This window comes from Pelobates fuscus, chromosome 3 (assembly GCF_036172605.1).
Source record: "Pelobates fuscus isolate aPelFus1 chromosome 3, aPelFus1.pri, whole genome shotgun sequence".
In the NCBI taxonomy this organism is placed as follows: Eukaryota; Metazoa; Chordata; class Amphibia; order Anura; family Pelobatidae; genus Pelobates; species Pelobates fuscus.
Window position 1 is genome coordinate 176,959,148 of NC_086319.1, and position 27,262 is coordinate 176,986,409.

General features: G+C 39.1%; 1 protein-coding gene across 2 annotated transcripts in view; it reads right to left on the reverse strand.

Moving 5' to 3' along the window:
- EBF1 (EBF transcription factor 1) overlaps positions 1 to 22,057 on the reverse strand; it is a 291,472-nt gene extending 269,415 nt beyond the window's left edge. For both annotated transcript variants that reach the window (XM_063447762.1, XM_063447761.1), the window contains exons 1-4: positions 21,128 to 22,057; positions 19,191 to 19,347; positions 18,214 to 18,277; positions 16,131 to 16,186 (exon numbers count right to left, since the gene is read on the reverse strand). In XM_063447762.1, the coding sequence (XP_063303832.1) occupies positions 16,131 to 16,186; positions 18,214 to 18,277; positions 19,191 to 19,347; positions 21,128 to 21,261 (411 nt within the window). In that variant the 5' untranslated portion in view covers positions 21,262 to 22,057. The remainder of the gene's footprint in view (positions 1 to 16,130; positions 16,187 to 18,213; positions 18,278 to 19,190; positions 19,348 to 21,127) is intronic.
- Positions 22,058 to 27,262: the final 5,205 nt, after the last annotated feature.

Consider the following 27,262-nt stretch of genomic DNA (forward strand, 5'->3'; position numbering starts at 1 on the left):
TATCCCACTGATCAATAATCAGTTCTAACAGATTTGCTACGGTCCAATTTTCCTGTGTAAATATTAATTATTTATAAGCTGTCAACCTATGGAGAAGTGCTGAATAAAAACTGCCAAGGTTTATATAAATATTATATTTCCTTTCTTCATTCTCAGAATTTAGACCTGGATTGATTTAGCAATGATCCTCTAGACTGCAATGGAATTCGTTTTGGTTGATATCTAAATAATAAAGTGAGCTGCAGAGCTGTTTCAGAATTGAATGTGTTAAGTAAGACGCTTGCTTTAATTGGTATTGTATATCTGTACCCGGAGAGCAGTGTTTGATCATCATGTTAAGCTCAGGAACACGGCGCGCTTCCTGTTAAAGATTTGTTCTTGCAGGAGATGTACCTGGAGTAGGCTGAGTGAAGGCTCTGACATTCCTGTCATGGCATCACATTGCAACGCACTCATCTCCTGATCACTGAGTCAAGTAGGCCTACCAACAAGACAACTACAATTTTCCTTTCAACTCAGACAACAGAGCACAGTAAAAACATGAACTTGCAGCATGTCTGGGGTCCTGTGCACCACAGGATGACATACGTGTCTGTCTTATTGCCGGTGTTTGTTACTCGTTGCGAAAACGTGAAATTACTGTGTCAGACAAGTTCATGGAGAGACAAGTCTGGTTTGCTGTAAAAGGTAATCATACAGGAGCACAGAAACTTATGTACTATGTGATCAGCTAGCCCCTCTTCAGACTGATGTATTCTAAGAATATAGATGTCCCTGTGAGAAGGATGCAACCCTGGAGAACAGTGAAAAAAAATATGGTGGGTGTTTACTAATGTGTCGTCTAATAAAACTAAATCAAAAGCCTTTTTGAGTCATAGAAAAATAAAGACGTAGATCATTGATCGTGATCTCGGATTTCCATGAGGTACGTCAGCAGCTGTCATAGGTTGCTTCGAATGTCAACCAAATACATATTATTATGGCATACCTCAAACCAGGACACCAACTATGGCTCCCTACTTACATGATTTCCTACTTACAGAATGATTAATAATGACATATTGGAGCACAAAGGACTTTAATCTAACCACGTATGTACGCTAAATCTGACGGACAGTTACCGATTAACAAAATTGCACATACTTTGTGTGGTGGTGGGCCAATAGTGCGATCGTGTGAATCCCAAGTCCTTGCAACATGGAACAGTTGGAAGATTTGCTCCATCAGAGGGTTTTTATATAATACTTACACTTACACCCCCCTGTTTCCATCCTTACCTTTACGCCTGTTGTTGTTTTTTTGTTATCTTTATTTGCATGTCCATATCCATCGCTCTAGCTTGCCATTTACAAAGGTTTTCATCTAAGATTTTATTTTCTTTAATATATTCCTGAATGAGCCCCCCATTAGGCTTAGCTATTATGCTGGTAATAGCACCCCTAAAATAGGTAGATTATCCAATCCCCCATATGTTTATGTGAAGTGTCCAATGCCCATGCCACACTGCACCAGAAAGAAAAAGAAAAATAGTAGATTTACGTAGACCGTCATTGATCTAGTTTGGAATTTATGTCGGGGATGCATACATTTCACACAGCTCTGGATCAAATTCACAAACAGTGGCTTCATAACAATGCATTTCCTTGGATCGGAAGAGACATTGTTTTAATCACAAAGTGTAACACCAAAAATAGTGATTTTTTCCCTTTAAAGAAACGGTAAACACATGTTTAATTTATATAGGAAGCTAATTGTGATTTTGCTTCAAAAACTCTACAACACGTCAATGAAAAAGGCTTGAATTAGCTTTTCTCTGTCTTTTTCCTAATATCACACTTTGTTGACGGTAAGATACATGGCTGTTGTGTTAAACTAGAGAGGCCAGTCATTTCAGTACAACCTTTTCATATCTACTAGGAGTGCTGAACAATTCCCAGAATAATACAAGGAAGAAAGCAAACAAGGGCACTTAAGGCCAATTCTTAGTCATGCTTTGAAACTAGATTTTAGGAAAACTGGTAAGTGAATGTAAGGGGCAATGTAATTAGCAACACCACTTCATGCTTTCGAAGTGCTAGTAGGCTGTGGGTGCACTCCACGCATTTTGAGTGCTAACAGTTTTGAGCTGATGGGCTCAGCTTGTGTCCAAATATTGAAGGAAATGAAATTGATAAAACAAATGTAGAACTCTAAATAAATCCGTGAGGGCAAGATTGGGACTGCAGGTGCCTCAAGGACTCCTGGATTTAGTCAAATGGTTCAACTCAGAACTGGGATAAAATATATGTAATGGCTATGCTGCGTAGACAGCTCATTTAACCCCTTAAGGACCAAACTTCTGGAATAAAAGGGAATCATGACATGTCACACATGTCATGTGTCCTTAAGGGGTTAAGGTGTTTTTTTTCATGGTAATTAACTAAACACCAAATCTCAAAACTTGCATAAATTGCAATTTTCAATTCACTACTGTTGGGTGTGTAGTGAATAAACCCCAGATTAATATTTACATGGAATTGTTTCCAGCAGAGTTTGTAAAGCTTAACACTAACAGGGTTATTTACTGAAGTGAGAATTCAAAGTGAATTCCAATTTCAAGGCCAGAGTAGCTAAACTGAAAGTATAACTGACAGAGAAAGTTTTCATTTTGGCTATTTTGACCTTAAATTTGAAATGTATTTTCAACACTCACTTTGGTGAATAGCTCTGAGTGATTTTTTCTTCCAAACTACCACTGGTAGGTCAAACTAGGTGAGTGATGATGTTATAGAAATAGATGGAATAACACACCTAAAAAGATAAATTAGAAAATGGCCAATTTATTCCTTTTGCACAAAATCAACAAGCCAATTAATTTTATAGGCACAGAAAACAAATATCTGCATAAACGCAGAAAATAATCTAGGAATCATTACCTTTTCTCCAGTGTAACATAGGATAGCTAATTGAACCTCTGACACTTAAGTCAGCCAGTCACAGATTACCCTAATCAATTCTTATACACACTTTATAAACCAAGGCTCTGTGAAGATGATGTTTAATCCCGTGCTGGTATAACTAATGAATGATTGTTCCTTTCCCTTTTTAGAACAAAAAGCTACTCATGGTTTCCATCACATTCACATCGTATTACGACGAAATTGATATTACAACTCCGCTGAGAGGAAAAAATAAATACTTTATATATATATATATATATATATATATATATACACACGCTTAATCTATATTAACAAAATGTAACAGTACAGTGTATATTTTTATAGCATATGTTACACCAATAATTCTGATAGAAAAAAGCTTACTTCAAGCTCAGAGATTTCAATCATGTGGTATTATTGCTGCCAAGGGTTAATCGAGGTATGCATTTTCATTGGATAAATAATCCACACGCAGCTGATTCAAGGTTGTCATAGATACACAGAAAAAAAAATGGAGGCTCCGAAGGTAAGGTAGATCAAAGCCGGTATCACAGACAGAGTTATTTACTAAAGTGTGAATTGATGGGAATTTAAAATTAAAATAACATTTTGGGGCCAAAATAGTCACATTGAAAACATTTGCTGATTTGAAGACTTGATATTCAATTTATTTTCCAGACAATTAACACTTTACTAAATAACAAAGTATATAAATATAGAACTATGCATGGATATATATGCCTTAATTAGATCCAAAATTTAAACAATAATCCAGTATACACAAACATATTATTCTAAATATGAAGTTAAAGTATATTCTAAAAAAAATTACCTACAGAATCACCATGCACTGCACACAATCCGTTCTGTTATATATGATGGTTTCCACTATTAATAATATATTAAGCTAGCTCTTTTAAAGTTTTCAAGCCCAAAATGTGAATCTTAGAATCTTTAACAAACCCATGCCATAATATAAAAAAATGCATAATTGTCAAGAAAATAAAAAGATGAATGCATAGACTGTCTAGGAACAATGTCTATATGCATAAGCAAAATGTACCAATTTCAAACAGTTACCCATGTACTACTGCCTAAATGCAGATTTCCTTGTGAAATGATTTGCAATTGCCAGAACTGTGCCCCTAGTGGTACAACACTGAAATTAAAGGGTTCTTCCAAGCACCATGACCATTTCAGTTGTTTGAAGTGGTCATGGTGCCTGGTGTCTGTATGTATAGAGTTTCACTATGAAACGCTGCACATGTGGAGTTTAACCCCTCTGCTGCCCTAATTGTACGTTACTGTATTTCCAGCAGCGTCATTGGGGTGTCATCAGCCACAAGGCTACTAGAGTTCTGTGCTGGCTAACGTCAGTTCTGTGCAACTTTCATTAAAGAGAATTGCATTAATTCACTGAGAGTGGTCAGCTGATACTTTCAGCCAATTATTGGTGACAGCTGCGGCTTCCACAGCTCAGCAGAAGCTGAAAGTACATCACTGGACCACCAGGGATCATCAAGGCCCCGTGGGGTTTCAGGTAAGGGGGCAAACAGTTGCTAACTGTGTCAGCAGGCTGTAGCGGTTATGATGCTTTGAGTATAGCTAAGACCAATACTGCTCAACAACAGGGCTAGCACTCTTGAAGTTCATTTAACAATCTAGGAATAGTGAAGAATTGAAATGGGAATTGCAAAGATTGCTTGATTCAAGACAATTTTTATTTCCCGATACATAGATCTAAATTTGCTATTCTCCAGTGAGTTACTGAAAATCGGTGAGTTAACCCCATTTGTCGATCACTGAGTATTCTTTATGTACTGTGTTATATCCGTAACCTGTTCTTGATATTGTCTACTTAAATCCTTCACAAATTAAAAATCACCCTAGAAAAAAATGAGGTTTGTCATCTCTAAAATACTATGGCATAGGCAACCTTCGGCACTCCAGATGTTTTGGACTACACCTCCCATGATGCTTTGCCAGCATTATTGGTGTAAGACCATTATGGAGGATGTAGTCCACAACATCTGGAGTGCCGGAGGTTGCCTATAGGTTAAACAGACTTGTATACTCTCAATTGTGTCTAATTATGAGGTGGACTCTGTCTCATACTTGCAAAATTAACTCTTATTGAGTTTAGGGGGAGACAGCACACTCCCAGAATTAAAATAGAGCAGGAGTCCATTTATCTAGGAACAAGCTAAACAGCCTTCGATTAGGGGAATCAGGATCACACATTTGGAAAACTGCTTCCATTTAATTTACTGTGGAAGGGCTGTGTGTTTGATAGTTCAGACTGGCCCATAAGCAAAACTGACCTGTTTTATCTTCCTGCTCCAGTAACTCAAAAGGGTTTGTGAAAAGACCTCAAATGCAGTGTCAAAAAAGCATGGGATCGGGTGCCCAGACTGACTAAGCTGGTATATTTATACTGATATGGCAAACTATTAATTACCCTTAATGCATACAGTAAAAAAAGCAAAAACAAAACATAAATACGAACAAAACAGAAACAGGAACTGACTAGATCTATATGAGTTAAATTCCAACCACCACTAAAAATCTACTGAGAGAATAACAAAGCAACACATTTTTTCTCTGGATATTTGCCTAACCATCTTCCTAACATAAAACTGTTAATTTGTCAGGAGGAGTTAGACTTAGTTTGTCATCATAAAATAGTAATTACTTTTCTTTTATCTTGTTAAACAAGCCTTCAAAGAGCACATTAGTTCATCCTCTCCAGCAACTTTAACAGAATGGATCCAGCAGAGTATTGAAGCTTTATTCATGAGTAAATGTTCTAACAGGCTTTAGGTTTTTGGAGTGTTTCTTTAAAGGTACCAATGTTTATGGTCATTTTTTGACAATTCAAAATTTAGTGTGTATCTTAATAAGTGGGCCATTTGCTGCTCAGACAGCTCTAAGCAGAAGGTGGTCCATGGGACGCTTGATTGTTTATATTTTTCATGGTGGGATATGGCATGAAAGGCATAAATAATGATTACTTTTGTTCATCTAATTAACTTTCAACAGGTAAGTTTGCAGCTAAATTACATTCAGTAAACCGTTAATAACAGAAAAAAAAGCTTTTCACCCAAATATTTTAAAGCTGTGGACCAGAACCCACATACATCTGTGCAAACCTTCATCTGTTAAAAACCTTCATCCCTGTTTGGTGGTGAGTTGTTATGCCTGAGAGCATGTTAGTAATTAAAAGCAGGCCTATTTCCCATGGTTTAAAAATTAGTTCATACAAACTTTACGGATCTCTGGTTCTGTTCTGTGATGGTTTTCATTAGAGACACATTAAATACCGCTGATTATTTTGATAGCACTCAGCTCACAGTTTTTGCAGGCAGGTTTCCCGAAGGACCATTTGCAAAAAAAAAGAAAAAGAAAAGGGCTTGATAGGGTGATGTCATACTTAGTACAGATCTCAATTACATCATCTGCACAGCTAACAGAGCTAGAGAAACAAGCCACTAAGATATATCACACAGAGTCCCGATCTAGAACACACAAAGGCTCAAATTACCAGCTGGAAAACAGAGTTCCAGTGAAAGTGTGTAGACCAGTGCCCCAGGAGAACGAAAATTGGGTGTAGTAAAAATGCATGTGTTACAGTTCACAACACTAAATTCAATGTGTGTGCTGTTAACCACATGCTTAGGGGCTTATTCACTAAACAGCATACTGTAACACGTTAACAAAGGACTTGTACAGCATAGTCAAGCCTGGACAAAAATCTAAAGCTGATCTGCTTTTTCTAACTTAGCTGTTTTGGTATTAATTTTGAATGTCAGTAGTCCATTCACCACAATACGTTCTTTAGTGAATAATCCAAAATGTATTAATTGTCATCATTATTATATATTCTTATAATCACTTTCTCTTACATTGCTACAGCAGGGAATATTAATGAACACAAAATATCTTTTGTTTGCAATCTGAATATGTCTTTTTTGAAGATGTACTGTATAGTGCCAGGAAAACAAAGCTGTTTTCCTGGCACTAGAGTTTCTTATAGTGCCCTCCTCCCTAGTCCCCCCACCTCCCCACCTCCCCCTCCCTTCCACTCCCACCACACACTCGACACTGAAGGGGTTAAAACCCATTCAGTCACTTACCTAAAGCCAGCGCTGGTGTCCCTCGGCGCTAGGTCAGGCTCCTCCTCCATCCTTGCATTAGGCTTCCCCATAGAAAAGCATTGTATCAATTCTTTCCTATGGGGATTTAGCAGACACAGGATGTCCTCATGCACAGCGTGAGGACATCCAGCATCAGTTAGGCAACTTTTGGTCGCCTAACCACCCGGAAGTCCCTCTGGTAGACTAGAGGTGGCGTTAACCCCTCAAGATAATTATTGCAGTTTCTGAGAAACTGCAATAATTACACTTTCAGGGATAAGGGGACTCGGACGCTGCACCCAGACCACTTCATTGAGCTGAAGTGGTCTGGGTACCTATAGTGTCCCTTTAAGCACACACACATTCACTGACTGACACACACTGGCTGATACACACTGACAGTCACACACATACAGACGTCACTGACTGACAAACTCACTGATTTGACACACACTCATTAACAGACACACACACACACACACACACTAACAGACACATAAACACTGGCAGACACTCATTGACAGACACACTGATAGTCACACACACACACTCAATGACAAACAGACTCTCACTGATTTGACAAACACTCACATACACTCATACACATTCACAGACACACACATACATACACTCATACACACACACACTCACAGTCACACACATACACTCACTAATTATTACAATTATAAATTAAAATTTTCCACCCAGCCTCCCTACGTGGAGAGCTGGCGTGGGTCCAGTGGGGCTGCTGGGAGGCATGCAGCTGTGTTAGAATCAGAGGCAGCTCTGATCTCCCTGCTCTGCTCCCTCACGCCTCACAGGCCGTCTACTGATGCCAGGAACCAGTATGTGACGTCATACTCTAGCTCCCGCGGCATCAGCAAATGGCGCGCGAGGTAGCAGAGCAAGGAAATCACAACTCCCTCGCCGCCTCTGATTCAAACACAGCTGCATGCCTCCCAGCAGCCCCACTGGACCCCAGGGACAGGGGGAACACCCGGGAAGCCAGAGTGGGCGTTTGAGGGTGGCCTATTTTGTGCCCCCTGGTTAGTGCCGCCCAAGGCAAATGCCTCGTTTGCCTTGGGCTAAATACACCAGTGGACATAATACAGCTGTATAGCTATATTCAGAAATATTCATAGAACCAGACAAGACACCTACCTAGACTCAGCAGAGTCACGTGTCTAAAGTTAATAGAGCCATATACCTAGAACAGGTAGAGCCAAACTCCTAGGCTCAGCAGAGCAACTTATATAGTGCCAACAGAACGATCTACTTAGACCCAGGAGAAACACACAAACAGCATCATCTAAACCCAGCATACTTAGAACCAGGGTCGTAACTAGGAATCACAGGGCTCCAATGCAAGAATCAGAGAAGGGGCCCCCCTTGTTCTCTCACTCATACACATACACTGATATACACACACTGGCACACACATTCACTGACAGACACGCGCACACACACTGGTTAACCAACACAAACTTTCACTGACAGACAAACACATTCCCACTGACAGACATACACTGACATACACTCCCTCTCAGGTACATATACATTGCCAGAATATCAGTGAATATCTGTGAATATCTGTCTGTCTAGGGGGGCTCTAAGGTGAACTGTCGGTCATCTCCTGGGGTGCCCTGTGACAGGCATAAGCAGAGGTCCTGGTCACACTTGTGACCTTAGCGACCCCTGTAGTTCCGCCACTGATTATAACCAGGAAAGATAATAAATAGATCCAGCAGAGTGAAGTTAGCAAAGCTAAATACTAATAGCTGAAGGTTGTTGGCTCCATTTTTTTCGACTGAACGTAGAACCAGGGAACAGGGAAGTGAAACATGCTCCCAAACCAATACTGTATTATAGGACGACTAAAGGTACCAAGACCACCTTATTTCATTCACTTAATTGTTTTCATTGCAGTTTTAGCTCATTTATATTGTGTAATTATAGGCTGCAGGACAACCACTTGAGCGCTTCTGCAGCTATAACCAAGTTAAACTCGGGTATAGCTCAAATGACAGTCCTAGAGAGCATTGAGTGGTGCAGAGCGGTGTTCTGCAGTGATTGGGGTAATGTTGGATTAAAATTAGTTAGTTTTTCCATTAAATCCCACCAGGCTTGGAGGGATGGGGGACACACCAAAATAGGTATAGTGTTCCTCTAAATTCTCTTATGTTTGGTATGGCTGTCATTAAAACCTGTTGGATAATATGCCCTGTGAATGATACAGCCTAAGTAAAAAGGAACCTTTACAGTGGATTTACTGAACATGTTAAAATGACAGAAATACTGAACTCTGTTCTTCTTCCAGTGCCCACATAATAATTTAGCAAGTGATTGGAAGTTCTCAACCAGGCCTTGTCCTCTCATTATTTCCTAAGGGAGGATTACTCACCAAAGATACAATATAATGTCATATAAGTGAACATGTAATGATTAGAGTGACTAATGTAACTTACATATACACAATAGAGCCTGCAATAGCTTCCCATTCACTTGAAAAATATAAATGAAATTGAAAGCTACTCACAGAAATGAAAGAAAAGATGTAATGTGTGTTTGTGTGCTTCTCGTTCACTTGAATGAGAACATTTCACACACAGGTTAACGAAGAAACAAACAATTGTATGTTTACAGTCAAGTAACTTCACCACTTCCTATCAGACGTTGGAGGTAAAGCATAAGGCTACGCAATAGTATAGACGTCCGCAACACAGGACAAGATCGAGCAAGTGCCCCCTGGGATATTGTTCTTTATTCGATTTAAATGGTGTAGAGCGACAGAGCCTATAAGGATTAAGGCTCTTCCCACTCCCTCTGAAAGTAGTCTACAGACACCTCTCACCCCCAAAAATGAATCTGACATGATAAAAAAAAAAGAAACCTAAATGATTATTTATGGTTGTTCTGTAATATTCACTATTGCACTGTTAACACCTTGATGTGTTCCCTTAAGATATAATCATTTTTTGAACTGGAATTATACACATATTTACCCTGACCATCTATCTGCGTATCCAGCATTTTGAACCGTGTCATTTAAAAAGCCATTCCTAAAATATCCGTTATTCAGTGTCTGTACTGTGATTTGTATTGTTTAAATCGCCCCCCTTTCCCTGAAATGAATGGATACAAATATACTAATTTAAATTCTGATTTTATATATCATGCTAGCTTGGCAATTTGCCGTAGTGACTCAAAAAGCAGGAATCTACGGGCTATGCAAAAATCAGAATATCAACTTGGGATTAATAAAAATACATCTTTGCTAATATGTTCATTTTTAAGGTAGTTCAAACATTCACTTTTGAAACAGCTCTAGCGTAAATATCCCAGAACAAATGGCAGTATGTAATACAGGAGGGAGCAGTTGGGCTGCCAGACTGGAAATGCATTGAGCCATCTGGCTAAAGCAGACTTTCCAAAATCCTCTGCTTTGTTTTCACCCTCAGACTCCAAACAACACATTTTCCACTATGATGAGTTTACATTTTTTTTCCTCCAAAATACAGGTCTTGATCATGCATGCAAATTCCACAGCGTGATGATTTTTTAAAAAAAAAAAATTAAATTATTTTTTAATAATACTCTTTGTTAAACTGAAAAAAACAGAATCATATGAAAAATGCATTTCCCAGGAGAAGAAACCAGAAACAACTGCAAATGGAAAAAAAAAATAAGATCTTGGGCAAAATTAAATGATATTGCTATTCTCCTTACAACTTAATCGTTATATGTTTGTACGCTTCTGATGTTTTGGCAAGCATTACAAAATCTGTACAAGGCCCTTATTATCAGACGTGAGAATCAAGTTTTAAGACCAGAATAAACAGAAATGGGTTAACCCCGTATTTGTTCTCCAATAATTCTAGACGGATTTTCTTGTATAGCTGAACATAATTGTAATATTATAAAAATTCAACGTGAGCGTTAATGTTATATAAAATAGACAGAAATGTATTATATAACAAAGGCATTTTTTTTTCTAAAAATGCTGATATAACTTGAGGGGGAAAAACAGATGTAAATATAAGAAATGGGGGGAGTGATAGGGTTTGAAAAACTATTAAAAAAAAACAAACAATCTCTGTTGTGTGCCCATAATTACACTTTTGAACTTAATCATTCATATTTTCTTTTTAAATCAATGTGATTTGGTGTTTAGAAATTGCAAAAAAAAAATGATTTTAGTTTTATTTTTCTGTTTTAATATTTTCTTTTACTATTTTTCGAGCAAAGTATGTTTTTCACTGAGCTGACAAATGACTTGCAGACTTTCCAGGCCAAGCTGAAAAGAAAATCAAACACTCAGCTGAGTTGGACTTTTTTCCAGTTTGCCCATACTATAAAATTAGCACACAAAAAAAGTCAGTTTTTAACTCATCATAACTGAAGGTCCCATAATGCTCTGCCAACCGTAATCCTACAAAAAGCATTATGGTAGTAGTTGTATCACAACAGTTGATGATCTGCCTTTGGCCACCTCTGGTTTACTGAATAGTCCTCAAGACCTACACATTTTCTTCTCTCTTCTGAAAATCTGACCATAGCGAATAAATAAATAAAACCAAAAACACCTTGGTTGACCTAGATACAGTAAAACATTATGAATGGAGCCACTCTTTGCACTAGTAGCTATAGCATTGGTGTACAGACGGGTAGGACATTTATTATACAGGGTTATTCCTTGTATGTCACATATTGGATAAAATACCAACAGAGTTATTTACTAAAGTGAATGAATTTTTTTTTCAAATTTAAAGGGATCCTATAGTGCCAGGAAAATAAATCTGTTTTCCTGGCACTATAGGCTCCTGGAGTGCCCCCCTCCCGCGGGGCTGAAAGGGCTAAAACCCCTTCAGCCACTTACTTGAATCCAGCGCGGATGTCCCTCGACGCTGGATCAGGCTCCGCTCACGCTCCTTCCCCGCGGTGGAGACCTAATGCGCATGCGCATCAATGGCATTAGACCTCCCCATAGGAAAGCATTATTCTTTACTTTGGTAAATACCCTTGTTGGTGTTTAAACAAAACTGTGAAACATAGGCAAAAATAGCCAAGCTATGACTACAGCAGAGTTGCAATATTTTCCAAAATCAGCTATTTTGACCTAAACTGTACAATTTGCTTTTCAATTCACTTTGGTTTGTTGTTCAGTGAGAAAACTGCAAATATGAATGTATATGTGTTTACATACTTGGCATTATATCTGTATATAAATATATAGTACACATCTTGTGCTGGGCAGATTGATACCGTAAATGTGCAGTTCTTAATTGCTTTTATGTTTGTAGAATCCATTCACAAAGATCTTGCTTGTCAATTGACTTTTAAAGGAAATGCTGTTTTACCATAAATATTTATAATGGAGGAGGGGACTTGGGTTTGGCATTTTACCGTTTAGGCATGTGTGAGGGGGGGGAGAGCATTTTGGCTCTGTGTTTTGGAGGTAAGAAGTTATGCCATTTGTTCCAGGCTGACTGGACACTACTGACACATAGGTAGCTTAAGAGAATGGGCCCTTTCATCCATTCTTTAACGAGAGGCCCAATTCCTCACCTATTGCACAGAGACTAGGGGCCTAAGTGTACGGAGGAAAAAGTGCAGCTTCTCTTTTTTTTTTAGGGTGTCCTGGAGACTCCCACATTCAATGTTTGCCTTTTTATTACCCCCACCCCAAAGCATAGGGAATGGGAAAAGAAGAAAGTAATGGAACCCCCCAACTCAATTATCTCTAATAACAATGTGTTGAGGAAAAAGAATGGCCTTATATCTAGAACCTCACGGTTGTATAAAACTGCTACATTTTCTCTTCTTCCCACAAAAAAGCGGTGCAGTGGATAGATACAGAAGGTAGCCATAATCTATCTCCCGCCAAGCTGAGCCAGTTTCCTGAGACCCCTGTTTTTATTAATTTCTATTAACTCGTTTAATACTTTGCTGGTTTTAAATTTTCAAAAATCAGAAAAACTTGACTTTAATCTCCAATTTGGAAATTAAATCATTCATTCCCAAGTATTGGAACATTAATATTTGATTTACCATACTTCTAATACATACATATTCTTATGTGTTTATATTGATCCAAATGTAACACAGGTGTGCCAAAAATTGACTTTCCAACTGACTTGCCTTTAGCGGATGGCCAAGTTGAAGATTTTTTTTTCACTAATTCAGTTATTTCACTTGACTTGGCATCGGTCAGTTGCAAAAAGGGTTCGAATCGACCTGTTGTGAATAGAACTGTGACTGTGCCTTGTACAAATATCATATTAAGCACAGACCCTAATTATAATATCACATTTAAATAAGTGTAAGTACTGCATGACCTAAACTCTTCCTAATAAGTACCCTATTAGACAGAGAAGAATAAGTCATCTATACACAGTATACTTTCCTGGAGAAAAAAAAAATCAATTCTATATATTTATAATATATAATAGCATTATTTTCCTTTTCTTTGCCTTATGACAGGGAAAGCCAGACTCAGGATTTAGCCTGGATATAGCTGTATGCCTTTCCCTGCTCTCTCCTTCTGCACAGATAACTTTCCAGGTTACCAGCTCATGTAATATGCATTCAGGACTCCAGCTTTTTACTGGATTTACTTGTAGCCGCATCTGTCAGCTCTCCGAGGCACTGATTCCACACACACACACACCCCCACCAAAAAAACGCTACTGCTCCATTTAACAAAAAAATAAAAAATGAACATTAGCTGCAACAACTATATACAAATATACCATTTGTATATCTTTTTTTTATCTGAAAATCAATCCATGTGTTTTGTTTTTTTTTGCTTGTTTTTTTTTATAAACTAGGTTTATAGTGCATTGGCACTCCCCCCCCCCCCCCTTTTTTTTTTTTTTTTTTTTTTTTTAAATAAACTGTATTTGCCTTTTCAGTCGCACAAAGAAGCTCTGACTGTTGGATAATAGTTAGAGACCAAGAGGTCAAACATTGCCTTAGGATATGTTTCACAAAAAAGACAGAAAAGGATGGAAAGAAAAGGGTTTTAAAAAAAAAATAAAAATTATAAAGCACTGAATAAATTACAAGGAGTGTTTTTTTTTTTTGTAAATAGATGACTTGACCAGTTGTTTTAAAATCCTCTTTAATAAAAAAGCAGCAGAAAAAATTATAATTTTATCAGCTTCTTAAAAGCTACAATAAAAAAATAAAAATAAAACTACATCTTAAAATCTCATTAAGTGAAAAAGATTCACACATTGTAAGCAAATTCATCTCTATATAATATTCATACTTCATAAAAGGATATAAATTTTATATAGCATTTCTGCTGATGGAAATAGGCACTTTCTAAACTACATTACCTATCCCTAATCATTTTTTACTTGTGTATAAAGAATATTGTAAAAAGCTTTATTGTTGGTACTTCGTCTCAATTTAAATATATATTTTTATATATAATTTTTATGTCAAGACATATATTTATATTTCATAATGTAGTGCGACTATGACATTATGCAGAAAAAGGAAGTCGTTTATTATACAATGCAGTCATTTTCGTTCTAAAATGTAATAACATATTAATTGCTGCGTTTGCTAAGCTGTTGAGTTGAACAACAGTTAAAATTAAAAAAAAAAAAAAAAAAAAGTTTGCTGTATTACAGGAAGATTTTTGAAAAAAAGGAAATGCCTGGGGTGTCTGCAAAAACCTAGATCCAAAAATATAATGTAAAGTGCGCAACATTTGCAGGAAGGAAGGAGTTACACTGACACAAAGGTGGTGTATGAAAGTCTTCAGCGAGGGAAATAAATACCCCCCCCCCTCTCAAAAAGAAAAAAATAAATACAAATATTGAATACATAATATTAAATTTTTCCAAGTCTTACAATGTTTTTCAATTTCTCTAGAGCTTAGACAGTAGGTAAGTAGGTAGGTAGCAGACTGACCATGGGGTTAATACATTTATGTGCCCACGTATGAATATAGGTATTGTTTAGAAATGGAGTACAGATTCAGCTCTCAGGCAAGAAGCGACATTAATTTAAAAATAATCTGAGAAAAAAACTGTAGCATTTAGGGACTGATTAATGTCTGTCTACCAAGGGGTTAACAGCAAGTTGGACCCTGAATGGATATCCACCATGATGTCTATGGATCATGATAGAATAACATGTGTGGGGGGCTAGAAATATAGGTCTACCATGAATAATTTTGTGGATAATCACTTAGGGCTGTGATGAGTTGATAAATAGCTCGCAAAAATTATGGTAAAATGGTAGAAATGGGAAAACAAAAATCTCCAATATACATTTTTTTACACTTCTTTTATTACGGCCTAGTTCAAATTTTCAACTCACTGTTCAGCGAATACAACAATATGTGGCTATTATTTGTAATTATTATTATTTTAGAGATCACTGGTACTGAACCTCCCATGCTAATTGTTTATGCCACATCATTTATAATATTTCAATTGATAGCGTTAGGATTTGGCTCCATAAAGAATTAATTAATTCTCTTTTTAGTAAAACAGCTAAACCCTGTTTTATTTTTTTTTTAAATTTTTCTGTGGGAGGGATTTTTAGATACATGTCAAATGCCAATCTAATTATTTAACATACTGGCTCTATAGAGTACCTCTCTGTTTCATATAAGTTATAATTAACAAGATATCTTATAATTACAGAACTAGCGTGTAAACCCTTTTCCCAATCCAATCAGTGACCAATGAACTCATGTAAACTAAGCCCCATTCATTGTAATATATGACATATGGATAATAAATATCATTAAGATGCACAGCCCTTCAGGTTATCTCCATACAGACAGCTACCATATAAGATGCAACAACTAAGATCAGACAGTGTAACATGCACAAAGTGAACTGACATTTTCACAAAGTTCCGTTCTGGAGAGTTTTCTATAGCATTTTCATTGGGTAAACTGGGATACCTGTCATCTGATAACACCTTTTGCAATAGATCCTAAAGCTACCCTAATTTGTCCCAAACAGCATTACAACACACAGAAAGTGATACATGTATTTACATTAGGACTGTTAGCCTCTGTTTAAAGAAAATGAAAGTGTTGCAAACATACCTGTTTTGTCATTGAGTCTATTAAACGAACATAGAAATCCTGTTCTGTTCTTATCCCTGAGAATATAGGTTGGAAAAAAAACATTAATATAAATGTATTGTGACAAGAGTCTGAGGGCAAATACAGAGCAGAGATTGACACTATATTTAAATATATATGATCTATTAATATGTAAGCAATTTAGACAGAAAACAAGAAGATCTGTGCATGCCGCTTGAAAGGGCTAATCTTGGCACTGCACATGTTTCTGCACTGCATTTCCCATGAGCCTCAGTCTGTAGCTAGGCTGGCTGAGCATCATGGGACATGTAGTTCCCGTTAACGTGCATGATGAACACAGTCATGGAATCACTGGCGTTCTAATGGATCTCGCACTCTATGAGCTAATTAGGGATTTCACAGTAAAGATCGTTTTATTGTAATGTGTGGCAAGCCAATACCACTCCTGGTGTGATTTATTAACCCTTCAAGCACCTCTTCTAATTATAATCCGTATTATATTATTGATAGAAATATATTCTAGTCTTGTTGGAGAAGAGCTCGCAGGAAAATTTGTAACGTTTGACATTGATAGCAGAGCTGGTCGATATTATTTAGGGGCTGCCTAGTGGGCTTTTGCAACCACGGGAGGGTAAAAAAACAACAAAAAAACCCAAAACTTAACCGGACTGAAAGAATTAACTAGAAAGCAACAGTAGAGACGGGTCTTCATTGGACCTGATTTATTATAGCAAAGGTCATAGCGCTACTTTGTTTGTTATTGTTTTTACTACAAAAGCGCTAACATACTCCGCAGCGCTGTACAATGCGATGCATACACATCAAGGTATATTCACCAAAACGCTTGTGATTCTCTAATTTTTTCATTTATTTTTTTTCTACAAGCCCCCCCCCCCAAAATACATTAAACAGGACGCATTTAGCAATGTGGAGATCAAGAGGTTAGAAAGGGTAGGAGGGGAAAATGGAAATTTATTAAAAACAAAATAATATAATCCAACTCACATTTAGAAATATTAATAAAATGTAACACAATTTCCATCAAACCTCCCCTCACTTTCATCATGTACAAAACACAATTCCCGTTTAACACACGCAGGATTAACCCCTTCAGAACCGCAGGTCTGCGAGTAGTGTAACGCAGTAAATAAGGGTTATTTTCACTCCTGTCATTAAATGAATTATAGTGGGACATGATATTAGAACACACCATAGCATCTAATCGGGGTTACGTTTCCAAATCACACAGGGTCAGCTAACACAAGCACTGCCTAATGCTCCCTCCCCTCCCCCCCCCCCTTATAAATTAGCTTTTTATTCTTCTTCTTATTATTATTACGAAACCAAAGAAAAACTAATTAGGCAAACTTCCTCTAACTTTCCATTCCAAAACTGCTACAGGGGGTACGACTAGAATTGGTAGCATTATTAGATCGTTTGTGGGCCTAGCTACAGATTGTCAAATTAACCCTTTCAGGCTTTGCAACTCATCTGTAAATGAATAATCAATAACCCCAATTTGTCAAATAACTGTGAACTGAAATGGTTAATCTGACTTTATATATATATATATATTATACTAATAATATGTATATTATTTTATATATAGAGAGATAAATTAATATATTTATACACACACACACACTCTGACTTGATAGCTAATAAATCAAGGTTATATCAAATATAAAAAAACTGTGTGTGTATATGTGTGTGTATATATATATACACACACACACACACACACACACACACACACACATACATTTATACACATAAGCATTTAAGAAACATATTTACACACAAAAACAATTACTAACAAATTACACAAACATATTATATATATATATATAAATACTACTACAAAGAAATTTCACAAACAACACACACACACACATAAAAATATATAAAATGCTGATTAATTAAAACATATTATATATATATATAATAATAATAATTTTGCATGCAACCCTATAGCCATATATATGTATATCTCATATTAGTTTTTAGTACATCTAACCCCTTGTATTACTGCAGAAAGACTAGCTGTCAAAGCTCATGTAGCATGCAGACCACAGATACTCACCATTGCTATATAGGAGCTGTAAGCGGTAGTGGATGCCATTGTTAGTCTTCTCACTGCTTGTTTCCTGATTTGAAGAAGAAAGTGCAAATTGAACCCAGGTCCTTGAATAAATCCAAAGCTAAAATAGTCTGTGTATGTATTCTAACAATCATGTATACATATTATAAACATGCATATATATATTAGGGGTTTAATGTTTCAAGTAGCCAGTGTTGTGTAAATGAAGAATTTAAAATACAGATTGAATGCACATTGTGTATTTATGTATGGGAAAAGTATCTTGGGTGAGATACGTGTAAAAATAAAGCCATCATAAATGCTAAATATTTAATAAGAGACATTAAGGACTTTTACTGAGTAGACTGGAAATCATATATTTTTATGATTTCATCAAAAATTCAACTTGTTTATAATTCCGGAAAATGTGTTTCCTGTAACTTTTTTATTATTATTACACAAGTCAATTGATAACTTTGGGCTTGATTGAACACATAATAAAATGATTTGTAGGCAGGGGATTTGCAGGACTAGGGCTTCATCTGAAAAAAAAATAAAATATATATATATATACATATATATATTAAATATCTTTGGACGGGTAGAGAAATGAAGTGTATGTTTGCAGTTGGGTGACATATGGGCACCATTGGGTAAACAGCAATGATAGTTTAAGGGTAGTGGGCAGGCGGTTAATAATGATGTTTCAGAGGAATCTGTGGGGATATTAGAGATAGTGGTCTTAACAATGGGTAGGGAGCACATTGCTTAAGGCCAAAAGTGGTAGTTTTAAAATTGGATGGAGATTTAAAGGGTGTTTTGGAGGAACCCTAAAATGTTAGATGAGGTGTTTTCTTCCCTATTAACATGGTATTCAAGTGGAATTTAGTGAGGACTCATGGGAGTCCAGTCCGTTGGCCATGAACTACCAGATAGGTACAGTTAACATTCCATTAAATTGTGGTCCACCATGGCCTCACCTTCTCCTTTTCGACAAAGCCCACGAAGGCTGTTCTTTCTATCTCCACTGGTTGCCCCTGACGGTCATATAGAGCCAAGACAAAGTGGAAAAAGTTGGACTTTCTCAGATTTGATGGAGGTTGCTTTTCAAAATGCGCCCGAGCCAGACCAACACCACTGAGGGCCAAAACAGAAACCAGGGTTAATCACTTTGGAGAGGTAGGCAGGAGAGAACAAGACCACTAGATATTCTCAGACCTCCAACTTATTCTTAAAACCCATCCTTCCATCAGATGGGTATCCCATATACATACTGTAAGACCTACTCCTGCAACCATGAGCAGGTATGAAGGTACACTATCATTGCCCAACACAGTCTGCAATCACATTGCCCTTCATTCAACAGTCCATCAATAGAGGTATTAAGGGCCTTAAACCTAATCCTCAATTAATACTAACACTGACACAATAATACTTTTTCATGCAATCCTATACCCATATATCAAAAAAATGCTCTCCCTCTACTCTCCAAACATATGTTCCACCAGCCCAAATTAAACACATGGCTATATTTACACCCCCTCTACTTTATTAATGCCCAAGTATTTACACAACCCCCAGCAGCACAAATATCTAAACTCCCCAGTCTGATCTGACCCTAAAACACAGAATGTATATCAGCAGGGCTCACACAATCCACAGCCATATAACATTCCCCCATGCCTGTCCCTTCCCTGTCTGATTTATAAGCTTCCATAAAACATCTCTTACACGTTTTTTTCCTCTCTATGTAAAACTCTGCTGCAAATATAAGATTAACCCCTTACATGGCCTTATTTCATTTATTTTTTTTTAAGACTGCTTACACTATTTTTATGTTCTTCTTATATGCTACATACCAAAGTGTACTTTAGAACATGCCAAAAATAAAACGGATTTAGTAAGCCATGTGAGTAGAAAAATCGAGTTAGAAACGTGACGAATTCTTCATTCTTCTGTAACTCGTTTAAGATTAACTCATTTTCTGACTAATTCATGAAAGTTTGTTTATTTGTGGATTGCGGTTTGAGAACTGATTGGAAACACATTTCCCATACAGTGCTGTTTAAAGCAATCGACCTGAATTATACCATATCTTATTAATTGAAGCCACTCATTTCAATTTAAAAACTGAGATACTTGACATTTCTGGCTGTAGGTTCTACAGATCCTTATCTGTCTATCTATCTATCTATCTACCTACCTTCTTTATATTTATTGTCATATCATAATATAATAATTTAACTTCACAAGGATTATATTTAACGAAATGCAACATTCTGTGTTTGTATTTAAATATTAAATGTTCAAGTATTTACACTTTCATAAAAGCAGTGATAAATATAGTTAATATATATATAGTGTTAAGTCTATCTATCTATCTATCTAGTGAATATTGTAATCTTTACGTCACTGTTATATGAAAAAGTTCTTAAGTACAATATATCTTTAGCCTCGCTAACTTCTTTTAAATGTCAATTTTTTTGCTAGCATAATTTGCATTATTTAAGTCAAATTTGATGTAATTTATTTTAGGTATCACTTTTTATCCCAAACTGAAAAAGTCGTTTTTTGTGTTTTTTTTTAAAGTCTAAATTAGAGATCAGGTATAAGCATAGCCGGGTAGAAAGATAGATATATAGAGATAGATATCAACACATACATAATAACATATACGTCGATCTACATAGAATTCTTGAAATGATAGATTTAATGCGAGACATAGACGGACAGGTAGGTAGGTAGATATATAGATAGGTAGACTATATGGGATCTGTAATAAATAAGCTAATTAACGTAGATAAGGGATAAGCCAGGTCTTGTTTGTAGAATTCCATGTCAGAATCTCCCCGGGTTCCCCCTCAGCAGTGAGCTCAGCAGCGGGCTCCCCTTCCCTCGTGTCCCCGGTGTGTCCTACCTCTGTGCGGCGGTGTTTGCATCCAGCACCCCGGCTCCCTGCATCCAGGTCCGGACAGCATTCATGCCGCTGCTGAGGGGCTCCTCCTTCATACTGCTCCCACTTCTCTGGATGCTTTCCTGAATTCCAAACATGAACACGGGATTCTTTTCCCCCCTTCCGTCTCCTGCTTCCCCAGATACACACACCCCTTCCCCAGCCCCTCTCCCGTGGAACAAGGGGAGACAAGGATGCAGAGATGGAGCTGGCCCCGGGGATCCCAGAGCTCCAGAGCCGGCAGCACAGGATGCCTATGTGCTGATGATGATGCTGGCTTTCTAATCCAAGGCAGGAGGAGTCCTGGGGAGATGCAGGAAGGAGCAGGAGCTGCTGGAAGTCCAGATTCCACTGAACAGATGATGCACCTTCAACATGCAAAGCAATCAGGGCAGCAGACAATTATTATTAACACCACAACCACCACCACCACCAGCAACAACAACAGCTCAACACGACCTGATGGCAGTTTTATCTAACAATAGGATGAACTTGAGATGCCAGCTTTGAGAAATCAAGTGTCATTTCCTTGTCATCAGAACCCAGTGTTAGAATCTCTTGATCCAATAGCAATTGTTGTTGTTGTTATTGTCTCCCCCTATTTCTTGCTGAAATCAGTAGAAGAAGAAAAAAAAGTAACAGTGATGATGGTGTTGAGGATGCAATCTTTAAAGAAGGCTTTTTGTAGTTCCTGTATCCTCTGCACCCCTTAATACCTATAAGAGAGTGATGACGGTGATGATGTTGATGATGTTGAAGGTACTTTGCAGTTTGAATGGTGAGTGGGCAAGGAAGGGCTGCTGCTGGACCAGTGAGACCCTATAGCCCCAGGCTGAGGGCAGACAGACAGCTGTGCAGTGAGGATGCTGGGACCCTCCTTCCTTCCCTGTGGGATACAATGTAACTATCCCCAAAGCTACACACGCGCCCACTATGCCCCATAGGGAGAGGGCGGTCGATGCTGGAACAGTCAAACCCACTCATTTGCATAGACCCTTTCTTCCCCCACACCCCGTCCAATCACAGGCCGCCGTTCTGCACACACCCAGCCCCCGCCACGCCCATTCCCGTTCTTTTATGGGAGGCTGAGAAAGTTGCATTTGGTTGAGTGTGTAGGAGAGGGTAGCTCACCGATGGCTATTGTTACATTCTAACAATCATGTTAGAACTCAGCAATTAGTGTGCAAACAGGGGTTTTGACATATGCAATGCATGTTTTCCTTATGTCTTTTCCTTTTTTTTCTTTCTAGCTCTTTGCTGAGCAAACCTTTTTTTTTTTTTTTAAAACTTATGGAGACGCTTCCACATGTAAGATTACTTTGTATTGTTAGCTGGGGGTGATGAGTGCAATTAGGCTCAGGGATATTGTACTTTGAAAGACAGAAGAAAAATGCTAATCAGCAGCATGTCAGGGAAACCCTATTATACGCAGAGCCCGTGGCTATAATAATACACTGTACATAAGGTGATGAAGGGACATCACACCTCCAAGAAAAAGTCATTTTTAGCTAGAAATACATTCTATCATTTCATTTATGGTCATGACCTAGTGTCTGATATACTCAAATTAGTCTTTCAAATTAACATAAACTATATTACTAATGTTATACAGTACACTAATTACAGTTTGATGTGTTTTAAAGAGTACTGCTTTATGTATTACTCTGAGTGCTTGCAGAACATGATGTCAAACCATGATGTCATTCTAAGTCTGCCTGAAATTAATCAGATGTAAATGTGAATTGCTGTAAATACAACCGATATCAATCAAGGGCTGGTTATACGTTATGTAATCACTTTATCTCATATTCTATGACAAAGGTATTTATTTAATAGGTAAGATCTGGAGTGGTACCATAGGTATGCACAATTATTTTGACACCTGACTAATACACCAACAGGGACTTTTATGACATAATATTCTAAATACATAGACATATGTAGTTGGTTCCCCTTTTGCACTCTTCTGGGAAGATTTTGCCAGACAAATGATTTTGATGATTTTGGAGTGTTTCTGTGGTAATCGTTGCACATGCATCATTTTTTGCTTCTGTTCTGGTATACACTGTTGAAGATACAGTGAGAGGTGTTAACAGCACTACTAAAAATTATTTTTGATTTGTGTACTACCCTTTATCTTTGGAAGATACTGTGGTAGCCCCTAACCTCTATCAAATATTTGTGACCAATCTTTGCAGTCAGCACAATGCAGTCAGACAGGTAACATTCTACTGGCATCCACCAAACCGAGACTTGCCAAACCGATTGCCAAAGAAGAATTGTGATTCGTCACTCCACAGAACATTTTTCCTCTGTTCCAGACTCCAGTGGCGGCGTTTTTTACACAACTCGATCCGACGCTTGGCATTGTTCTTGGTGATGTGAGGCTTGCATGCAACTGATCGGCCATGGAAACCCATTCCAAAAAGCTCCCACTGTAAGTTTTTGTGCTGATATTAATGCCAGTATGAGTTCTGAACGCTTCAGCTATGGAATCAGCAAAGTGTTTGTCACTTTTACACACCACTAGGTAACCACGCTCTGTGACTTTACGTGGTCTTCTGCTTTGAGTTGTTGCTGTTCTAAACTCTTCCACTTACTTTAATAATACTACTTACATTTGCCCATGGAATATCTAGCAGGGATGAAATATCACAAACGGACTTATTGCAAAGGTGGCATCCTATCACAGAATAATGCTTGAATTCACTTCAGAACGACCCATTTTTTTTCAAATGTTAGTAAATGCAGACTGCATGGCTAAGTGCTTGATTTTATACACCTGTGACCAGGACCGTCTTTCCCCATGGGCACGCTGGGCAGTTGTCCAGGGGCCCCACAAGCATGTGGGCCCTACAAGCATGGGGGCCCCACTGCACCGCCCAGCATGCCCGGCCGACAGGGGAGATCCTTTGAGCTCCCCTGCCGACCCATGGAGAGCCGGCCCTGTTTTCTGGCCATAAGCCCTCTCGGGCCGGTGAGGCAATCAGAGAACTCCCTCACCGGCCCAAGGGCCCATAGCTTGGGGAGAGCCTGCGTTACCATGGCAACGCTCCATACATCATTATGCATGCGGGAGAACAGGAGACAGCCTACAGCCAGACGAGCTGCAGGCTACACAGAACTCACCACCGGACCACCTGGGCTGACTGTGTCCCCTCCTCCTTCACCAAAGGTAAGAAGAAGGGAGGGAGGGATGAAGATTGTTTTTGCAACATCCCCACACTCACACAGCACCTCTCAAACACACATCACCCCCCGCACACACACACAGCACTCCTGACACACAGCACCCCCCCCACACACAGCACCCCCTCCACACACACAGCACTCCTCACACACACATCACCTTTCAGACACACACACACACTCACACACACATACACACTACCTCTCAGACACACACACACACACACAGCACCCTTCACACACACAACACCCGTGCACACACACACAGCACCCGCGCGCGCACTCACATACACTGCACCTCTCAATGCAGTATGTGTGTGTGTATTCAGCAGTCTGTGTATTCAGTGTACTGTGTGTGTATTCAGCATCCTGTGTGTATGTATTCAGCAGTCTGTCTGTGTGTATGTATTCAGCAGTCTGTCTGTGTGCACTCAGAAGTATGTCTGTGTGTTCTCAGCAGTGTGTGTGCGTGTATTCAGCAGTCTGTGTGTGCGTGTATTCAGCAGTCGGTGTGTGAATGTGTTTGGCAGTCTGTGACTGGATTTAGCGGTCTGTGTGTATGTGTTGTATGAGTGTATTGAATTTGCTGGAGGTACTAATAAACATAAGATTAATTTAATTTCTAAATTTAAATTTTTATTCCTGTGATTTGTGTTCAGGCAGGGCTCCAGTGCACTGCTTTGCCCGGGGGCCCATAATGTTGTTAAGATGGCACTGCCTGTGACAATGGGTCTCATTTGAAGCACTTTAATTCAATAATTAATGGGTTTCCCCCATTACTTTTGTCCATATAGTGTGTGTGTGTATATATATATATATAAGATATGCACAATGTTTCATGTTTTATATCATTAACCCCTTAAGGACCAAACTTCTGGAATAAAAGGGAATCATGACATGTCACACACGTCATGTGTCCTTAAGGGGTTAAACCGATTAGGAGCTAACCCAAGCTGACATAAAAATTGACTTTGAAACCTAGCTGGAAATAGAGGGAGGGCAGTCTGACCATGCATTAAATAGGTATGTCTGGGAACACTGCATGCATATTGCACATACCAATACGCAGTGGCGTACACACAAACCATGGGGCCCCGGTGCAAAACTGATCCGTGGGCCCCCCCCTCCATCTACTCTGACCCTCTCCCCCCGGACCGTGGGCACTCCAGACACATACATACAGACACAAACACATACAGAGACACACACACACACATACAAAGACACAGACAGAGACAGACACACACACAGAGACACATACACACACATACAGAGACACACACACATACATATAGAGACACACATACATACACAAAATGCTTCCTACCGTTTGTGACTTTCCCTGGGGTCCAGTGGTGGCTCAGCCTGATGGGAGTCAGAGTTCCCACTCTGACTCCCTCCTCCTTCCTGCTTCCTCCTGCGCGGGCTCTCTGTATGCTGGGAGGAGTGACCGGGGAGTCACTTCCTCCCAGCAGTGATGTCATCACAGGGGGCCCAGTTGCGCTGTTAAAGCGCCCAGTGCAGACTGGGCTCCCTGCCAATCCATATCCATTGGGTGGCCCTGACAGTATGGGCCACCCGATGGACCCCTTAACATGCGTCCCCGGCGGTTTGCCGCGCGGGCCGGGGCCGCAAAACGTGGCAGCTGGTACCTGGTTGTAGGGGTCCGCAGGGTGGCCGGGCCCCCTGGAGTGACGGGCCCGGTCACAGCTGCGACCCCTGCAACTGCGGTATGTACACCACTGCCAATACGTGAATTCGTTAAAGGCATTAGTACAAAAGTGACAAACAGCACTAGTTTAGTTTTTCTCAATAAAGCTTCAGTTTAAATAATAATTATAGTATCAAATATGGGGACAGTGATATATCTATATGATATGTGGTCAAAAGGGCTCTATTTTACATTGTTTGGCAGGCCTATCCTCAGTTCTGGCTCATGTAGTATTCGTTTATTTGTAAATAGTGCTTCTTTGGCACTGCTGACTTCTCCATGCCTACCACAATGTAACGGAGAATGTATGGCCTCCTCCAGTCCAAGTTTCCTCATGGAGGAGCACTGGGCACCTAATGTGCATGCACCGCGAGCAGGGCCAGATTAAGAGCCCAGTGGGCCTGGTGCTGACAATTATGATAGGGTCAAATTACAGAATCTTATCGATCAAAAACACTAAAACAGTCCCAAGCGTCATGTATCTTATGGAGATGGTGTTGGAGGGAAACTCAAAGGATGCAGCTATAAGAAAACATATTCTATGCTCATCTCTTTCTAATTTATGCTTTCATCTTTCAAGTAAATCTATACCCCCTAACAGCAGTGTCCAGTGAAGCAGGAAGTCAATGGGCGGGGTAAAAGTGTAGGCCACTGACGCGAATCATGTGACCACAACTGCCAAAAGGGGCGAACATGCCCAAAAAGGGGGCATGTCTGTCCAAAAAATTGGAAGGCCAGCCTGGCATCAGTGTCCTTATGTATCACAGTGTCAGTGTCTTCATGTCACCCAGTCCCCTAGTGTCTCAATGTCCTCATTTCTCCCCATGTCTCAGTGTTTCCCGTGTCACTACGATACTAAGGGACACTGTGAGACATGGGGACACTGTGAGATATGGGGACACAGACACTAGGGACACAGAGACATGGGGACACAGAGACTGAGAGACATGGAGACACAGAGACTGGGAGACATGGGGACACTGAGACAGTGTCCCCAGGTCTCCCAGCCAGTGTCCCTAGTGTCTCAGTGTCCCCATGTCTCCCAGTGTCCCCATGTCTATGTCCACAAGTGCCCCATGTCTCCCAGTGTCCCCATGCCTTCCAGCCAGTGTCCCTAGTGTCGGTGTCCCCATGCCTCTCAGCCAGTGTCCCTAGTGTCTGTGTTCCCTAGTGTCTCAGTGTCCCCAAGTGTCTCAGTG